Raw genomic sequence first — 16,446 nt, forward strand, 5'->3', positions numbered from 1 at the left:
CCGCTTCATGCCAGGTGCTGTTCTGAGACCTGTAGACACAGCGAGTGAACAAGACAAAATCCCCGCCCGGAGTCTACACCTCAGTGGGGGAGACATACAGTAAACGAAGAAAATGACTCAAAATGTGTAGCATATTTGGTGGTGGTTAAGTGCTGAGGAGGAGGCAAGGGAAAGGAGGTCCGGAGTGAAGGAGGGGGGAGACAAAATTTTAGGTCGGGTGGCCGGGGGGCCTCCCTGGAAGGTCACAGAATTTTGAGACCAGAGCGAGACAGCCACAATTAGGAAGTGAGGGGCACGTCTCCTTCCTGGCACGGCGTCCCCACGTCCCCACAGGTGCCGACTGTTACTGGACCATCCGCACCGTCTCTGCCGCTGTCGTCACCGGCCTTCACGGCCCACGTCACAAGGCATCAAGCCGGGACACGGCCTCATGCACCATGTCAGCTGCTAGTTTGTAAGGTGGAAGCATGGCTACAGATATGAACAGACACGCACGGAGCCACTGCCTCTCAGAACCCGCGTCGCATGTGTGCGCAGAGAAGGCAGCCAGCACGACACACATCCTCCCATCCCCCCGCATGCAACGGGACCATCTTCACGCCCAGGGGCAGCGACACGGGGACATCTCTGAAGCTCGAATCGGCACAGATGAACACCGATGCGATTCAGGGGTCACGAGACACTTTTGTAACCGAGTGTCTCTCCCAGAACGTTTATCCGGTCGTTAGGACTAGGAATCAGCCATCATCCGGGAGGATGAAGAACCAGAAATTCCTGCTACAACAAACACGAGGACCAAGTGTTCCTCGTGACTGACACGTGGGATTTTCTAACAGACTGACTTGGGCTAATTATTCTCTGCCACTCAGAGAAAATGATCTTCAACCCAATCCCCCACCCCTCCCCCCCGAAAAAAAAAGGAAAAAAGAAAAGAATCCAAATGCCTGAGGACTCATCCTGTCTTCAATCTGTTTCAACTGCCACAAAGTTTGTGGAAGTACAATGTCAAGTGGCCGTTCTGAACGGTCACAGGCCTTGGTGGGCAGGTGTTACGGACAGGAAATGTGACCTGTGGGTTTCAAGAACTCCATTCTTAAACTGGGGTGCCAGAAAGATTTTGAAAGTATCTTAGATGCATTTTTTTAGGTGTATTTATTACCCGAAAGAAACCAACACAGAACCTAATAAAAATAACCTCAAGATTAAAATGTCATAGCTTAACTAGCAGTGCACAGAATATAGAAACATTTTCATTATTTCCTCCCAAATGTCCGTGTAAGCAGGTTGGAAGCATCTCCTTCCTGGCTCCAAAACCAAAGTGAAACCAATGTCATGGCCAAGAAAAAGCCTATGAAAGAAGAAAGTAAACAGGCAGGGGCGCCTGGGTGGCTTAGTCAGTTCAGCGGCCAGCTCTTGATGTTGGCTTGGGTCGCGGTTTGAGGGATCAAGCCCCGAGCTATCAGCGCGGAGCCCGCTCAGGATTCTCTCTCGTCCTCTATCTCTGTATCTCACGTGCTCTCTCTCTAAAGAAGTAAATAAAAGAAAAAAGTAAACCGGCCAGTTATGTTTTATGGTTCACACAAATAGCCACTTCTTACCACTGCCTTACCCCATAGTATTAACCGTAGAACACATATGTGTAAATACATATGCTATACCGTATTCACGCAATTACGTGCATTTCTAAGGGTTCCAGACACCGACTTCATAACCATCTAATTTCACTTGCAGGGCAGAAAAAGCGAAATCCAGATTATGGAAGACTCGGGGCACTCCTGAGTCCAGATCTGCCCGTGTGTGGGTCACACCTAGGACGCCAGCCTCCTCAAGACCCGGGGGTAGAGGGGAGGCAGGGGACGGAGGCAGAGGCTGCTGGCTACTGACCGACTTCATTGAACTCCCCAAGCAGGATGTGAATCACCATGCGTTTTGCTGTCCTCCTCAGAAATGCCCTCAGGACGCCGCGCTGTGGTCGAAGCACTGAAGGGTGTCCGAGCCGCACGCGAGCTGCTGAGCCAGGGCACCCGTGTCGTCCCGAGAGTCCCTCAGCCCGGACCGCAGAAGGAGCTCGACGCAAGCCGCGTGCTGGCCTGCGCAGGCCAGGTGCAGGGCTGCGTGGAGACAGAGGCCACACAAATCTGGCGTGGGACCCCTGGGGCGACGCCCACCCGGGGAGCAGCTATTCCTACAAACAACACCCCTTCGGCTACACAGAATTTCTGTATTCTGTAAATTTGTCTCTACACCTTTGTCTCTACTAGATCAAAACATTTTTCCTTTTAACCTGATTGGGTTAAAAACATCAACCAATTAGAAGACTTAACAGATCTGTCTACAGCAACCAAGCAATTTAACGAACGAGAAACAGGAGACTTGAAATGGCAAAGAAAAGACTTTCAAAGTTCTGTGAACTTTCCGTGTCAGTAGAAATACTGCCACAAACAAGAATGATGTGACAAAAAGAAAAACTGACACACCTTCCCTTGGAAAACTAGCACTGAAGGTTTCTGGCATCATGAGCCCCAGGATCCCGTGTTCTGCGGAGAAAAGTCTTGTGTCCCTGAACTTGCTGACTGTCCTGTGCAGCCTCGGAGGGAGTTTCTGAAGCATCACAAACGTATGGGCAAGGTAGGCCGCCAGAGCACAGGGTGTTAAGGGGAGGGTTTATTCTAATGTCCGAATCCAGAGGATTAGCTCTGAAAGCATTTTTCTGAGCCCCAACTTTAAGAAATTATAGTGGTTACAGTTTTCAAATACACTCGAAAGAGAGACAACCTAAGAAATATCTGTACTACTGGGACAGCTGGCATCGCCGTGGATTAGGATAGAAAGTACGTCCACGGTGCACGCACGCGCTGCTGTGGTTCAAATACCGGTGATAACAACACAGTGGCACTGAGCAGCAGGCATCACCATTGCCATGGTAACAGCAGCGTTCCCACAGCTTTGCCAACAGATGTTATTCGAAACAAAGCTTGCTGAGCTACTAGGGGCATAATATGAAAGCCAGTGTTTTTAATAAGAAAGTCCGTGTACCGTTTACATCCAGTTTACTATTAACTTCCCAGGCATGTGTGAGAAGCCTACCTGATCGATTTCTTGTGTCTTTACAGTTGATGTCGGCACCCAAGGCTAAGAGCACCTGGACTGTGCTCACGTGTCCTTCCTGAGTGTTGAAATACACTTGTTATCACCGTGACAAGGACACAAGTGAGGCATTCAACGCTAATAATGCACGCTAGGTACTTCCTCTAAAATACTCAACTGCTAACACTGAATTCTCACCTCTAAAGGAAGATGCGTGCGGCTCTCAAGTTCAAGTATAAACCGTTAAAGATTTTGGTGACATTTGGTTATTAAAATACAGAGGATCTACTCTCTAGGCCCAAATTATCGACTAATACAGCTGGGTTTCCTTCAGTGTAAGGAGTATATATCCGGATTTATACTGAACTTGCAATTCCGGAATCTCTCCAAGCAAACGTGCATGTTGCTGGAAGAGACAGCAGCCTGTCCTGGATGGGAGTCTTATTACGGCTCATGTCACCATTTAGCAAGCACTTTACAGGTTTCCTGTCCAGCCAGCCAGCCAGCCAGCCAGTCAGTACGCAGTCAGTACACGGTGAGGCGGAAGTCAAGGTTGCACATTACAGTGTTAGGACCCACTGGCTTGAGCCCCCAGGGCCACCCCAACCCCCCCCCCCGCCCCACCCAATTCCTCCTGGGGGGACACCGGCAGGAGAGTGCAGTTCACAAGAAAAAAATTTATTCCTGTTGCAGCCAGAAAAATAAGTAAAGCCTCTTAAGATAATACACAAAACACTCTTAACACTTAAAATGGGGCTGTAAGGAGCCACTTTTCTAGTGAAGACGTTTTGCACGTCTTAACCGTTTTCGAAGCAGAAGAGCCTCACAGAAATCTGAGCTGAAATCCAGTGTACGGACAGAGCACTAGGAATTTCACAGAATGAATTTTTTTGGCTTCGAATAACATTCCTGAAAACGGAAAGGCACAAAGGCGGAAAGGCAGGCGCAAACACAAAACGCAGGCGTTACTGGGAGTAGAGGTTTTACCCAGAGGCAAATAAGGGCAGGTTTCTATTTTAAGGGACACTTCAGGGGCAGGTCACGGGCGGTTCCTTCCCGCACAGAGATGGAACCAAAGAGACAGGGCCGCGAGCTGTCCGCCGCAGGGAAGGAACCGACCTTCGCCGCGTAGTGCAGTGCAGTGAGGTGGCCTGATGCTGCTCTCACGTCCACGTCCGTGCCGAGTTCACAGACCAAGAAGCGGATGGCTTCGTTCTGCCCAGTGAGCGCTGCCCTGTGGATGGCCTGCGCCCCCAGGGAATCCTGGGCAGACGCGCTGGCCTGGTAGATGGGGGGGGGGGGGGGGGGGGGGGGGGGGGGGAGAACAAAGGTAAGAAGCAAAGAGACCCGGTCCACGGACCTTCTGACATCTGGGCAAAACTTTGGACTTTGTAGGTTTTTCTGGGCAGATGGTAACACAGCTGGTGCCAGACCCTCGCAGGCTCTCCAACCAGAAGGTGGGCGCGCTCCAGCCAGACGGGCACCCAGTGGGGGCAGTGAGACTGCCGCTCAGTGTTACATTATCTGCTCCTCACAGGGCCCCCCTGAAGAAATCACGTGTGTCTCCACATCACAGCCGGAAACACTAATGCTCCAGGAGGTCAAGGGGTCCCCCGGGGAGACCGTGGCGGAGCTGGGATTTGAACCAGGGATTGGAACAACTATGCTCTTGGTTGTTCCCGGAGCTAAAACTTGTAGGAAAAAGCAAAGACATAAAACCACTTCCGTACCTGATGCTTTTCCAGCAGCAGCCTGGCTACGTCGATGTGGCCACACTGAAGCGCGTCCATGAAGGGTGTGGAGCCACACCTGTCCCTGCAGTCTGGTTGGTACTGGCCCCTGGAGTCCAAACCCACGGTAGGTGACGTGTGGTGCGGACGAGCTGGGACAATCTGGAGCGTGCTCCCCTCCCCTTTCTCCAGAGCCAGCCCACTGTCCCCTGCACCTCCGCTCCCCCTCTGACCTCCCTCCCCCTGTCCTACAGACCCTCATCTTTCCAGCTTCTTCTGCCAGAAGCTGGAGGTCACCCCTGATCCCTCATAACTGCTGTTACCAAAATCTCAGTTCCGTGTCCGAAACACAGCCTCCGACCCATCTTCCTCCCCTGGGCTCCTGCCCGCGAATCCATTCTCTTAGGTACCCTGGGTGTGGCCGTGCCTGCTTAAAACTCGTATGGGCCAATCACAAAGGACAAAATCTAGAACGTCACAACCACGGGGTCAGGACATTGTGACATCCACCCCTCTCTCCAAGTTCCTTCCTTGCACCCTCCCTCCTCCCTGCGCTCACCACACCCCACCTCCTTCCTGATCCCCCTCCTCCCACCTTCTTCTTTGTCCCACCTCCTTCCTGGTCCTCCTCGTCCCACCTTCTTCTCAGTCCTACTACCCACTTGTCCCACCTTCTTCAAACTCCTGCCTGTTCTACCTTCATCCGGGTCCTGCCTTTTTCTGTTCCTACCGACCTCACTGTCCTATCGTTTCTGTTCTCACCTTCAGCCTATCCTCTTCCTGGTTCTGCTTTCTCACTACTACCTTCTTCCATTCCGACCTGTCCTACTTTTTCTTAATTCAGCTTCCAAGGTGACCTTCTTCCTTTCCTACCTTCTCCACAGACCTGCCTCCTCCCATCTTCCTTGTTTACGGCACTACCAGTCCCACCTTCTTCCTTGTCCTCTGCTCAGTCCTGACTCCAAACGGACTGACCTTCTTCCCTTCCTATCATCACCACGGTCCTACCTCCTACCTGAGCTTTCTCCGTTTCTACCTTCTTATGGTCCCAGCTGTCCTACTCCTACCTGGTCCTCTTCCACTCCTACCATCTTCACGATCCCACCTCCACCTTCTAACACAGTCTTACCTCCCTCGTCCTCCTAACATTTTCCATTCTTACCTTCTCCATGGTCACAATTGTCCTACCTTCTTCCTGGTCCTCTCTTCCTCACAGTCCTACCACATCCACCTGTCCTACCAACTTCCATTCCTACCTTCTTCTTGGTCGTGCCTCCCACCTGACCTACCTTCTGTTCCTACCTGTCCTACCTCCCACCCATCCTGTCTTCTGTTCCTACCTTCTTCCTGGTCTTCTGTTCGTCCTGGTCCTGCTTCCCACCTGATCCACCTTCTTCCGTTCCTCCCTATCTGACCTCCCTCCTCTCCTGTCTTCTTCCATTCTTACCTTCAGGGTCCTATCTGTCCTACCTTCTGGGTCCCACTTCCACCTGTTCCACCTTTGTCACGGTCCTATCTGTCCTACCCTCTCCGTGGTCATTCTCTTCTCCCCCAGCTGCCTAGCTCTTTGCTGCCTTTGCATCTGCTGATCCCCTCTGCTTGGAACACCGTTTCTCCCTTCTTCGCTAGGTGAACTCCAACCTCTCCTTCAAATTACAGTTTCGATATGACCTCACAGAGGCCTCTCCTCTCCTTTCCATCTACCGTACGACCTTTGCTCCTGCACAGCACTGCGTGAAGCCCTGTTCTCTTCCTACTATACATCATCTCCTCGGATAACCTCTCCCAGTCTCGTGAATGCAGTCAACACTTCTATGTTGATGATGCTCACATTTATAGCTCTGCTCACACCTCTCCTGTGGGACTCAGATCTGTGTCTGTAGCTCCCCACTCCATGTCTCTGCTTGGGTGCCTCACAGGCACATGCAACTCAACGTGTCCCAAAGTGAAATTATCATCTTCCCCGCAAACCTGCTCCTCCTGCAGTATTTTGTCTCAGTAAATGGCACCAGCACCACCGCCGGCTGCTTCAGTGAGAAACCTGTCATCCTTGACTTCTCCTTCCTCATTCCCTTGATCCAACTATTCACCCAGATCTGTTGATTCCGCTTCCTTAGTATCTCCCAATCTCTCTCTCCACCCCTACGGTCAGCATCTTAGTACAGCCACGATTTCTCTTGTTTAACTGTAACGGCCTCCCAACGTTCACTGCACCCACTCCTGTTTCCCTTCCTACCCGCTCTCTGTTTTCCAACCAGAGGACCTCAAAAATTGCAAACTTCTTACTGCCGTCCACCCACCCCTCTGCTTACAACCCTTCAGTGGGGTCTTATACGTTTCGAATAAGATCTAGAGTCTCACACAGCCCCACCTGAGTCCAGTCTTCCTCTCCAGCCTCATCGCGCACTGTCCTCCCTTCACTCCTTAGGTATCAGCACACCCTGAACTTCTCTCAGCTTACTAACACACATGCTTTCTCTCTGCTCCGAGCATTCCCGGGTACTGTTACCCCTGGAATGCTGCCACACCTCCCACGCTCAGCCTCCTTCAGATCATGGCTTAAATATCCCTGGGGCCAAGATTTCACACTCCCGGCCAAGTTGGGTCTCCCTGTCTCATGTTCCTGGAGGGATCCTGCAATTCCTGGCACTCATCAGACTCACAGGATGCGAACAGTGTCTTCTCTGCCCGTGTGTGAGTTCCATGAGGGGGGACCCATGCTGGCTGGCTTCTGTTGTAGCCCGTGCATCTGGCATAGTGCTTAGAGCTTAGATGCTGAACGAATGAAGACATGAATCCTTGTCGAATGAACAGATACATGGATGATTTTTCCCCCTTATGGTTGTCAGCTATTTTTGTGTCATATTCTTTGAGTTATCTTATGTTCTTTGTTCATTTCTCTTTTCGCACTGTAGTTTCTGAGCAATTTTTCTGAGCTCTACTTACAGTATCAATATTAAGTATCACAATTGGTGAATACTTTGTTCAATTTGCTGTTTTGTTCTTACCTCTGTAGAAGCACCTTTACTGCCTCTAAACAGCCATGCATTGCTGGGAGAAGAGAGTTGAGAGTCAGAGCCTTTTAGTGCATGTATAAAACTTTCTTTTCCTCTTCTTTCTGCCCTGTCCTTTTAGCTATCACTTATGGGAAGCAGTAATTAGATACACTGTTACCACACTAGAAAAAAAAAATTTAGCTGGGTAAGTGGTAAAGATGTTGCTAGTCAACATTTGATTATCTTGTCTTTATAAGCACTTTCATGGCAAATTCTCAGTCCTAAACTTTCTCTTCAATTTTGTGCTGCAAATCCTTAGGGCCGGTCAGTTTTTGTGTAGGAAAAACATATTATCGTAGACAAACATATTAATAGTGATCCACAACAAAATAACCAGGAATGTAATTCTCCTGCTAAAGACAACCAAACTTGATAATAAAGATTTCAACTATCTGTTCTCCACCACTTTTTGTGAATGGCTAGGTGCTGATTGTTTCTAGTTTCTATGGCAACTAGTCAAACAATTCAAAAGCAAAAAGAAAAGTTTTTCTACTCACTTATAAAGTGCTCCCCCCCCCCCCCCCGCCCTTTTTCTTAGTTGAGAGAGACAGAGAACATGAGTGGGCAGAGGGTGAGAGAGAAAGAGTCTTAAACAACACTTAGCATGGAGTCCAAAGCATGGCTCAATCTCATGACTACGAGAACATGACCTGAGCTGAAATCAAGGATGCTTAACCGACAGGTGCCCTTCACTTATAAAGTTTTAGAAAGAATTCCTTGGTCTCTAACTGCTCTCTGTGGCCGTAATAATTGTATGCGTATTTCCTAAACTATATCGTGTCATAGGTATTCATGTTTTGAGAAACTATAGCCCTGTATTCTAATTCAATGTACTACGCAGAAGGCTGAAGATTATTTTCTAAATTTCTTTTTTTTTTAGAGTTTATTTCTTTTTTGGGAGATAGTGAGTGGGGGAGGGGCAAAGAGAGGGAGAGAGAGAATCCCAAGTAGGCTCCGCGCTGTCAGCACAGAGCCCAAAGTGGGGCTTGAGCCCACAAACTGTGAGATCGTGACCTGAGCTGAAATCAAGAGCTAGGTGCTTAACTGGGTGAGCCACCCGGAGCCCTTATTTTCTAAATGTCTTGATCTGGACTTTTGAGGTCTTTAATATCTGTGTTATACCACAGCACTTTTTGCTTTCCACTAATTAAAAATAATCTACAAATAGGCAATTCAGATTTAAGGATAATCACTCAGTTGGGCCCCAAGTTTTTATTGACATTATCACTGGATAAGTCAAATACACTCAGGCCCAGGTACTTAATTACAAGCACCTACATTTATTTACATGGTCAGCACTATGGTAGGTGCTGCTGACGATGTGCAGAAACACAGTCTCTTTTTATCCTGCCCGAAACAGTAACAACGTAAGAAGATGCTGAAAATAGCAACACCCAGCTGTTCTGTGCTCACTGTGCATCAAGCACTGTGCCAAGGGATTTATGTACATCACGTTCCTTGAAGTCTACAACAACCTTGTGGTACGGGCATCGTTATGGTCATGATTTTGCTGATGAGGAAACTCACTTAAAAGACTAAGTTCGTTGTCCACGGTCAAAGACAGTAAGGCACAGAACCAGCTTTCTGTCTAGGAAACTGGGGAGGACTGGACAGATATACAGGAAAAGCGAATGAATAGGAGGAAGAATGTTTGTGCCACGTTCCATTAGTTTGGACAGCAAACTGTGTGCCAAGATGCCCCAAAGCTGCTCTTATTCCTGGCCCTCTAGTTTCCAAACCCCACCCCCGTGGGCGACTCTAACTAGAAGGCGTTCTGCGGCGTCAGGCCAAGTGGCTGCACATCTACGCGTGTGTCCCTGCAGGGCTCCTGGCCGTACCTGCCGTGTGCAGGGGGGTTCTCCCGATCTTGCTCTCCGTCTTCCAGGCGTCTGGGCAAACAGTGAGCAAGTACTGGAGGATCACAGGGTCCCCCTCTCGGCTGGCAACGTGGACACTGTTCCAGCCGTCTTTGTTCTTGAGAAGTGGATTAGCGCCATGTTCCACAAGGTCCTGGATCACCTCGAGATTCCTCCTTGTGCAGGCCATCATCAGTGGGGTCCTAAGGCCAACGAGGACAAACCGTCAGACGGAAGGGCAGCTGAGACATTAGAAGCGTGCGACCAGGTCTTCAGAAAATCACGTGTCCTTGGCAGAGATGAAAACCTACGGGACTCGGGGGTCTGGGAAGCAGGAAAACAGCTTCGACGGGCAACTTCTCTGCCTGCTGTGAGGCCCCTAGAATAGGTGTACCTGAAGGAGGGGAATAGCGAGGAGGCAGGCCCGCTTCTGAACTAGTTTGCACTATGGGACTGAACTGAGACAGCGTGAGTCGAAACCACAGTCTGTCTTGTAGTATTTGTGCAAGAGGTACCCTGCCAGACTTATCCCATTTACTTCAGTCAGTAACTGTTTCTTAAATTGTGCTGAGAAGGCATCAAAAAAGAACATTGGACATAGTGCCTCCCCATGAGGAGCACACATGGGTGACACAAACCAAACAGCGTGACTATAAGAAGTTTCTGAACTGACTTGTGTCCACAGTTATGGGAATAAGCTACATGAATGTCAAGGGAGGTGACTCTATCCTTCCTTTTCTGCCACATAAATGATTTGGATGAGCCATTTCAATTCCATGAGCTTCTGGTTTCTTCCTTGCAAAATGAGGAAGACACAACCCCTGGAAAGCAAGGGCAGATCTTACCTCCTTATTCCCAGGGGTTAGAACCCACGTCTGGCACACAGCGGGGAGCTCACTATACGTGGGTGACCTCCAAGGCCTCATCTAGGATCTAGCTCCTAAGATTGTTATGATATTAATTTATTACCCACACTTTGGGGGAGGGTGTAGTAGTGATAGTAAGAGGGGGAAACCCAAATAAATGAAGGCTGGAACCTTCCAGAAAGACTTCACAGAGGGAAGAATCTTGAGCAAGGCATGAGGATTGGAAAAGCAGGGAAGGTACTGCAGAAAGCCAGGAAGGGGAGAATGGGCAAAAATGCTTCCCTGGGACTACACCTGCCAAATACATCGTCAAATGAACCTTGCCCTTTAATGGTTTTTTGAGGGGAGGCCGGTTCCCCACAGAATTGTTTTGAGGCACGTATGAGGTAACGTGTTTCTTGTTAAGGTCTTTAGACCTACTGCCCAGCAGCAGCAGAAATTCAGTCTTGTGCTAAGTCATGGCCAAAGTGCAGCCCTCAACACATCCCAGCGGGCAAGACGCACTTTATTTAACTATAAGGCTATCTGCCGTGGCTCATACTTCCATCAGATCAGGAATCTGTTGCAGGCAGGAACTTCATTACGTTATGAATCTTAGGCTGTTCATAACCCCTAAGGAGGCCCAGGTAGTGAGTACTGAACACAATGTCGCTCTAACAAAATGCAGCTGGTTTGGGTGATGGCACAGGTGAGTATGTGGACTGTGGAGGCGGTTATGCAAGGCTATTCCCGTGATAAGATCACACAGAGCACCGCACACACTCAAGTGTCCTTACAACTGGTGAAATCTGAATGAGTACACTGACTGCAGCAACGTCAGTTTCTTAGTTTTGATACCGTACTGCAGCTGTGTAAGATGGTACCTTTAGGGGCAGCTGGGGGGTGGGCTTGTGGGGCTTGCAGCAACCTTTGTTTGCAACCTTCTGTGCACCTTTAACTATTTCAAAGTAGCAAGTTCAAACAATGACACTGGTGTACTCATGCAGCTAGGCGAGGCTCAAGCTATACAGGGTACAGACCATTCCCTGTTTGATCGTATTCTATACTCTTTCATGAAGAGAACGGATTTGGAACACAAGGTTGGAGCAGTTGACCCCGCAAGAGTACGAACAGTGGTCGCAGTGGGTCATCTGTCCTGTCGGGGAAGGCTGAGAAGCTATGGGGTCGAGGTGGACAAAGTAGACGGGAATCTGGGACTCTGCGGAAAAGGGGACGGGGGAGAGATCTTTCTGGAACTCCAGCCACCTACCAGTCGGCCTTCTTGAGGCAGTCCACCGCGGCTCCTCTGCCCAGGAGGTACCGCACGCAGTCCCGGTGGCCCATGGAGGCAGCCTCGTGCAGAGGCCGCTTGTAGTCCCGGTTGGCGGCCTCGATGTCCATGTCCCAGGACTCCACCAGGTAGGCCAGCACGTCCCGATGGCCGTGGCGGGCGGCGCAGTGCAGCAGGGTGTCCCCGGCGGGCCCCGGGCAGCTCGCGAGCCCGGCTCCCCGCAGCTCCTCCCGCAGGGCGCACAGCCGGCCCTCCTGCGCCAGCCGGTAGGGCCGCCGCGGGTTCCCGGGCGCCGCCATGACCGCGCGGGGCGTCCGGGGCCCCCCAGCCCTGCGCCCCCCACCCCACACCCACCCGGCCCCGCTGCTCCGCGTGGGGCCAGTCCTCCAGCGGGCGACTCGCCGGGCGGGCCGCTGCGGACGAGCTCACGCGCGCGCGGCTCCTTCCCAGGCTCCAGCCCGCGCGGGCTTCTTTTGGGGGCGGCACCTCAGGTGGGCGGGAGCCTCCGACGACCCCGCCCCGGGCCCGCGCTCACAGCGCGCCGCTGCGGGGTCCCCCCGGCCCGAGCGCCGCCCGGAGGAGGAGGCCGGCCCCGCGGCCGAGGGAGCCAGCTGGGGGCCGCCGCGGGCCCTCAGCGAGGGGGTGGGCCCCCGCGCGTCCCCACCCCCGACCCCTCCCGCACCCAACCTCAGCCAGCCCCTCGCCCCGCCGCGACCCCTCCTTTGGTCTCCGGGAGCTCGGAGGAACTCTGGGAAACTTTCCGCTCGCCTCCCCGGCCCCAGCGGAAGCACGGACGGGGCGGAGCCTGCCAGCGGTAGCCGCGCCCCCTGCTGGAGCGCGTTCCGATTGGTCGCTGGAGCAGTCCGTCAGCGCGCCCCCTCCTCCTGCCGTTCCGATTGGCCCTGCAGGCCGTCCGTCAGCCCTGGCGACGGGCTCTTCCCGGGGCTGCGGCTAGGGCGGAGCTGGCGGAGGAAGTCGGCGGCCTGCTCGGGCTGGCGCTGCCCTGGGGACGCTGGGACTGGGAGGCCGGGTGGCCCGGGCCCTGCGGCGGCGGCGGCGGCGGCGGCGGCGGCGGTGGCGGCGGGAGCCCGGGTCCGGAGCGCCATAGTGCGTGAGGCAGAGGACGTGGCAGGGAGCGCGGGCGGGGCCCGGCCGTGGGGACACTGAACCTCTGGGGGTCCTGCTTTGGGGTCCGGCCTCGCGGGGCGGGGAGCAGGGCCGCGGGGGCCTCCGGGGCCCGGGCCGAGCTCAGCGGTGGAGGAGTTCGTGCCCGCCGCCGGCCGCCGCGCTGCCGGGGCTCCGCGGGGCGTGCACGCAGTAGGGCGAGGGGCGCCCCCACACTGCGTTCTGTGGCCCGGGGAGGGGACAGCTGGTCGCCCCTCGTCGGTTGTTGAGGACCGAGTCTTGGGGGACGTGGCCTCGGTGGCTGGCAAGCCAGCATTGCCTTTTCTGCCCTAGTGTTTTGACCTTGGGCGAGTCACTTGATTGTGTCCTTCTGCCACTCTTTCGTTTGCGGTCTCCCTTCCCTTTTCTGGATATTAAGAAAATTGGGGTGAGGTGGGAAGGCCTCGAACTTGTTTTGTTGAGATCTAAGCAGGCTGTATCGGGTGATGGGAGAGATTAGGGCAGGTACTGAGTTCTTAGCCAGATCTTACTGGCTACTAGTCACTTAAACCTTCTGCTGTTTCAGTCCAAAAGTTGCTATTTGCTAGGCCTGGAAAGAGGCTTTACATTTTTGTGTTGTGCTGTGTGGTAAAGTACTTTACGTTAATTATCTAATCTGCAAACAAGCCTGTAAGGCATCGTTACAGGTGTGGAAATTGAGGCCTAAAGAAGTCCTTTCCCCCGTGCAACTACAGGTAGTAAAGTCTTCTGGAACAAAGGTAGCTCCTAGCTGGTGGTTTCTGGAGCTGTGCTCGAATAAATTAAGGGAGATAAAAAAAAAAAAAAAAAGACCTCTGGTTAGGGACCCATGAAAACAAGCCCGTTTTCCTAATGAGCATATTGAATTTGGTTCATTTACTGAGTAATATGGGTAGTCACTGGAGACAGAAGTGGGTCCAATATCAGCTTTGCCAAAGTTACTGTTACATTACGTCTTGCCACTTCAACAAAAGGTAGGCATCCAATTATTTTGAAATGCATGACGTTTTAGAACATGCCCAGCATTGCTTTTACTACAGCCGTTGGTTTGGTGCAAATGGAAGTTGAACATCTAGTAACTTCCTATTTTTTGCTGCTGATGCCCTCCCCCATCCTAATTACACACGGCTTCACCTTTTCTTGCCTTATGTCTCCAGTTTCCCTGTTTTAAAAAACAAAATGGGGGGACACACACAGATGCACAATAAGAATATCTCAGACCCAGAGAATTGGTTATGTAACTAGTGCCCAGCGCAATTAATTCTGCCTCTCCTAGGTTCTTCAGCAACCTAGCTTCCGTATCCCCCTCTAGATAACTAGATGATAATGGACATGAGCATGACCACAGCCCTTGTAATTTTCTAGAGCAAGAGCTTGGTGTAGAGGGGGAGGAATCTTTATAGTATGCTAACAGATGGAGCTGTGCTTGGGTCTCGCTGATTTCCCAGTTGGACTGCCCGTTCCTTTTGTGCAGGCTTTGGAATTTGTGGTCTGGTGTTTAGTGTCACATTTCTCACATAGTCAGTGCTGGCATTGTGATTTGCTACGTGGCTGTCTGCTCTCCTTATGTCGTATTTCGTAGTGCTGTAGCATTCAGCTTTGGTCATCAGTTCATGATAATTGACATCTTTTTGTGATCTGGGAGCGCATGAACGCTATTGGTATCGGTCTTAGAACTGTACGTTCAGATTTGTTGCCATCGTCTGTTCTCTGCTCATCATATCCCTCTATCCTTCCCAGGCTGATTTTATTTGAAAGCTGAATTTGGATTCTGTCTGTGCCCTTTGGGGTGTGAAATCACTTACTCCTAGAAATTTATCTGTCATCAGAGCATCTCACGTCGTCTTAGAGCTTCAACTGTCTCTCTCATGCCTTTTGAGGACCAGTCCTTCCTGGAGCTTAACCTGGCATTTCACAGGTAACTTTAGAACAGAACAAACAAACAACTGTTTTCAAAACCGGAAACTTTCATCTTCCCCTTCAAGGAAAAGGCAAGTGAAACAAAAAAACACTATCTCCCTTTTACTCCTTAACATGGTTACTGACCTGACCACTGGGTTCCAGGCAGAAATGTCAGTTACCTTTGTTGTTCTTTCTCTTTGATCTCTTTCAGTCTTGTCAAAAAAGAGGTGTTGAACTTCCTTCCTGTTCCCCTTCTCCCTGTTTCTGCTGCTCCCAGGCCTTTACCAACTCTTGTCTCGGTTAGGGAAGTGACTTTGTCTTATTTTACTGGCAGTCTCTGTGTCTACCCATCCTCTGGACCCAGCTTCCAGGATTACTGTTCTGGAGTGTGGATTTGACTGTACATTGACCCGCCTGGTACGCCGGATGATCCCCTGAATCTCCTACACTAAAGCCCACAATTCCTTTAGTGTTATATTTAACGCTTTTCAATCTGTGCCTCTAAATTCCTCTTCCAGCCTTGTTCCCCATCCATGAACTTCTTGTTCTAATGAAATTCGATTTCGCACCACACCAATGCTGTGCTATTTTCCTGTGTTTTTTGCACACACTGTTTCTCCTGCCTTACTGAATCCTACTCCTCTTTTGAGGCTGAACACTTCATAAAGCCCTTTTCAACGTTGTTACTCTGTCCCCTTTACTACCACAGCCCTTCGTGCGTGCACTTGTGCAGCATTTATATTGCCTTATGTATGGTACCTTGTGTTTGTTTTGTGGGCTGCCTTATGGGCAGGCAAAATCTTTCCTGTGTTGTGTGCTCACTGTTTAAAATAGCATTTGACATTAGAGATACTCAGAGAGGAAGCCCTCACGGTGTTTATAATGAATCTGGGTCATGGTAGATACTTGAGTACTTAAAAGTGGTCGTGGAATTGAATGGACAATAGAACAAGCGTCTCAAATAGATGAAAATGTATTCTGGTCTGTAAATAGCCATCATTGTCTTATTTTTCCTTTTCTTTCACCGTTCCTTCGTATCCTTGTGAGAAACCTGCATCTCCGTCCTTGTGCACTGTAACAAGTGAGTGCTGTCTCTCCGTGGGGAGCAGGTGTTTGTGGGGCGTGAGAGGATCTGAGGAAGATGAAGCCTGGGGGCCTAGGCCTTTGGGGTTTAGGGAGAAGCAGGATGTGGCGGTGGGAGGGACCTGTGTCATAGGAGCTAGACCCGGAGTGTTTTCTTTCTGTGTTTGTTTCTTGTAGTGCTAATGGGGACAAACTGTTTTGAAGTTTTTCCATTTTGAGCTTACCGTATTTAGTGATATTTTCCTTTCAGCTAACATTTCCTAAATACTTGCTTGTTATTAAATCTCTGGTTATGACATTTCAGTGAGTAAAAAAAAAAAAAAAAAAAAGTGATCCAGAAATTAAACCTGAAGCTGCTTTTTTTTTTTAGAAGCTGCTTTAAACCTTTCTGATTATGGAAGGCAGACCGTGACAGTAGAAAGAACACTGCCCCTTAGGGAGTCAGAAGAACTA

General features: G+C 50.8%; 2 protein-coding genes across 9 annotated transcripts in view; one reads left to right on the forward strand and one right to left on the reverse strand.

Moving 5' to 3' along the window:
- Window positions 1–1,133: 1,133 nt before the first annotated feature.
- Window positions 1,134–12,397, reverse strand: ANKRD16 (ankyrin repeat domain 16). The gene is made up of 8 exons (XM_043561524.1): window positions 11,845–12,397; window positions 9,712–9,932; window positions 7,826–7,868; window positions 4,818–4,926; window positions 4,207–4,368; window positions 3,088–3,166; window positions 1,885–2,111; window positions 1,134–1,523 (listed from the first exon to the last, which is right to left on the reverse strand). Exons 1-7 carry the CDS (start codon window positions 12,162–12,164, stop codon window positions 1,954–1,956), a joined length of 1,092 nt encoding a protein of 363 aa, XP_043417459.1. The 5' UTR covers window positions 12,165–12,397; the 3' UTR covers window positions 1,134–1,523; window positions 1,885–1,953.
- A 415-nt stretch (window positions 12,398–12,812) lies between these two features.
- FBH1 (F-box DNA helicase 1) overlaps window positions 12,813–16,446 on the forward strand; it is a 168,995-nt gene continuing 165,361 nt past the window's right edge. The window contains exons 1-2 of one of the 8 annotated variants that reach the window (XM_043561519.1): window positions 12,885–12,972; window positions 14,749–14,926. Coding sequence is in view for 2 of the 8 variants with exons in the window: in XM_043561516.1 (XP_043417451.1) it covers window position 12,972 (1 nt within the window). In the remaining 6 variants the exon portion in view is untranslated. Of the gene's footprint in view, window positions 12,973–14,534; window positions 14,927–16,446 lie in introns of those variants that run through there. The other 7 variants (XM_043561516.1, XM_043561520.1, XM_043561521.1 and 4 more) reach the window with 7 other exon arrangements.

This window comes from Prionailurus bengalensis, chromosome B4 (assembly GCF_016509475.1).
Source record: "Prionailurus bengalensis isolate Pbe53 chromosome B4, Fcat_Pben_1.1_paternal_pri, whole genome shotgun sequence".
NCBI classification, from domain to species: domain Eukaryota; kingdom Metazoa; phylum Chordata; class Mammalia; order Carnivora; family Felidae; genus Prionailurus; species Prionailurus bengalensis.

Coding starts and splice junctions, on each gene's coding strand:
- ANKRD16 (XM_043561524.1), bottom strand. CDS start 12,164: ATGGCGGCGCCCGGGAACCCGCGGCGGCCCTACCGGCTGGCGCAGGAG. Junction 7,869..9,711: donor AACCCCCCTGCACACGGCAG/GTACGGCCAGGA, acceptor CTCTTCTCCCAG/CAATGCATGGCTGTTTAGAG. Junction 2,112..3,087: donor AGACACAAGAAATCGATCAG/GTAGGCTTCTCA, acceptor GTCTCCACGCAG/CCCTGCACCTGGCCTGCGCA.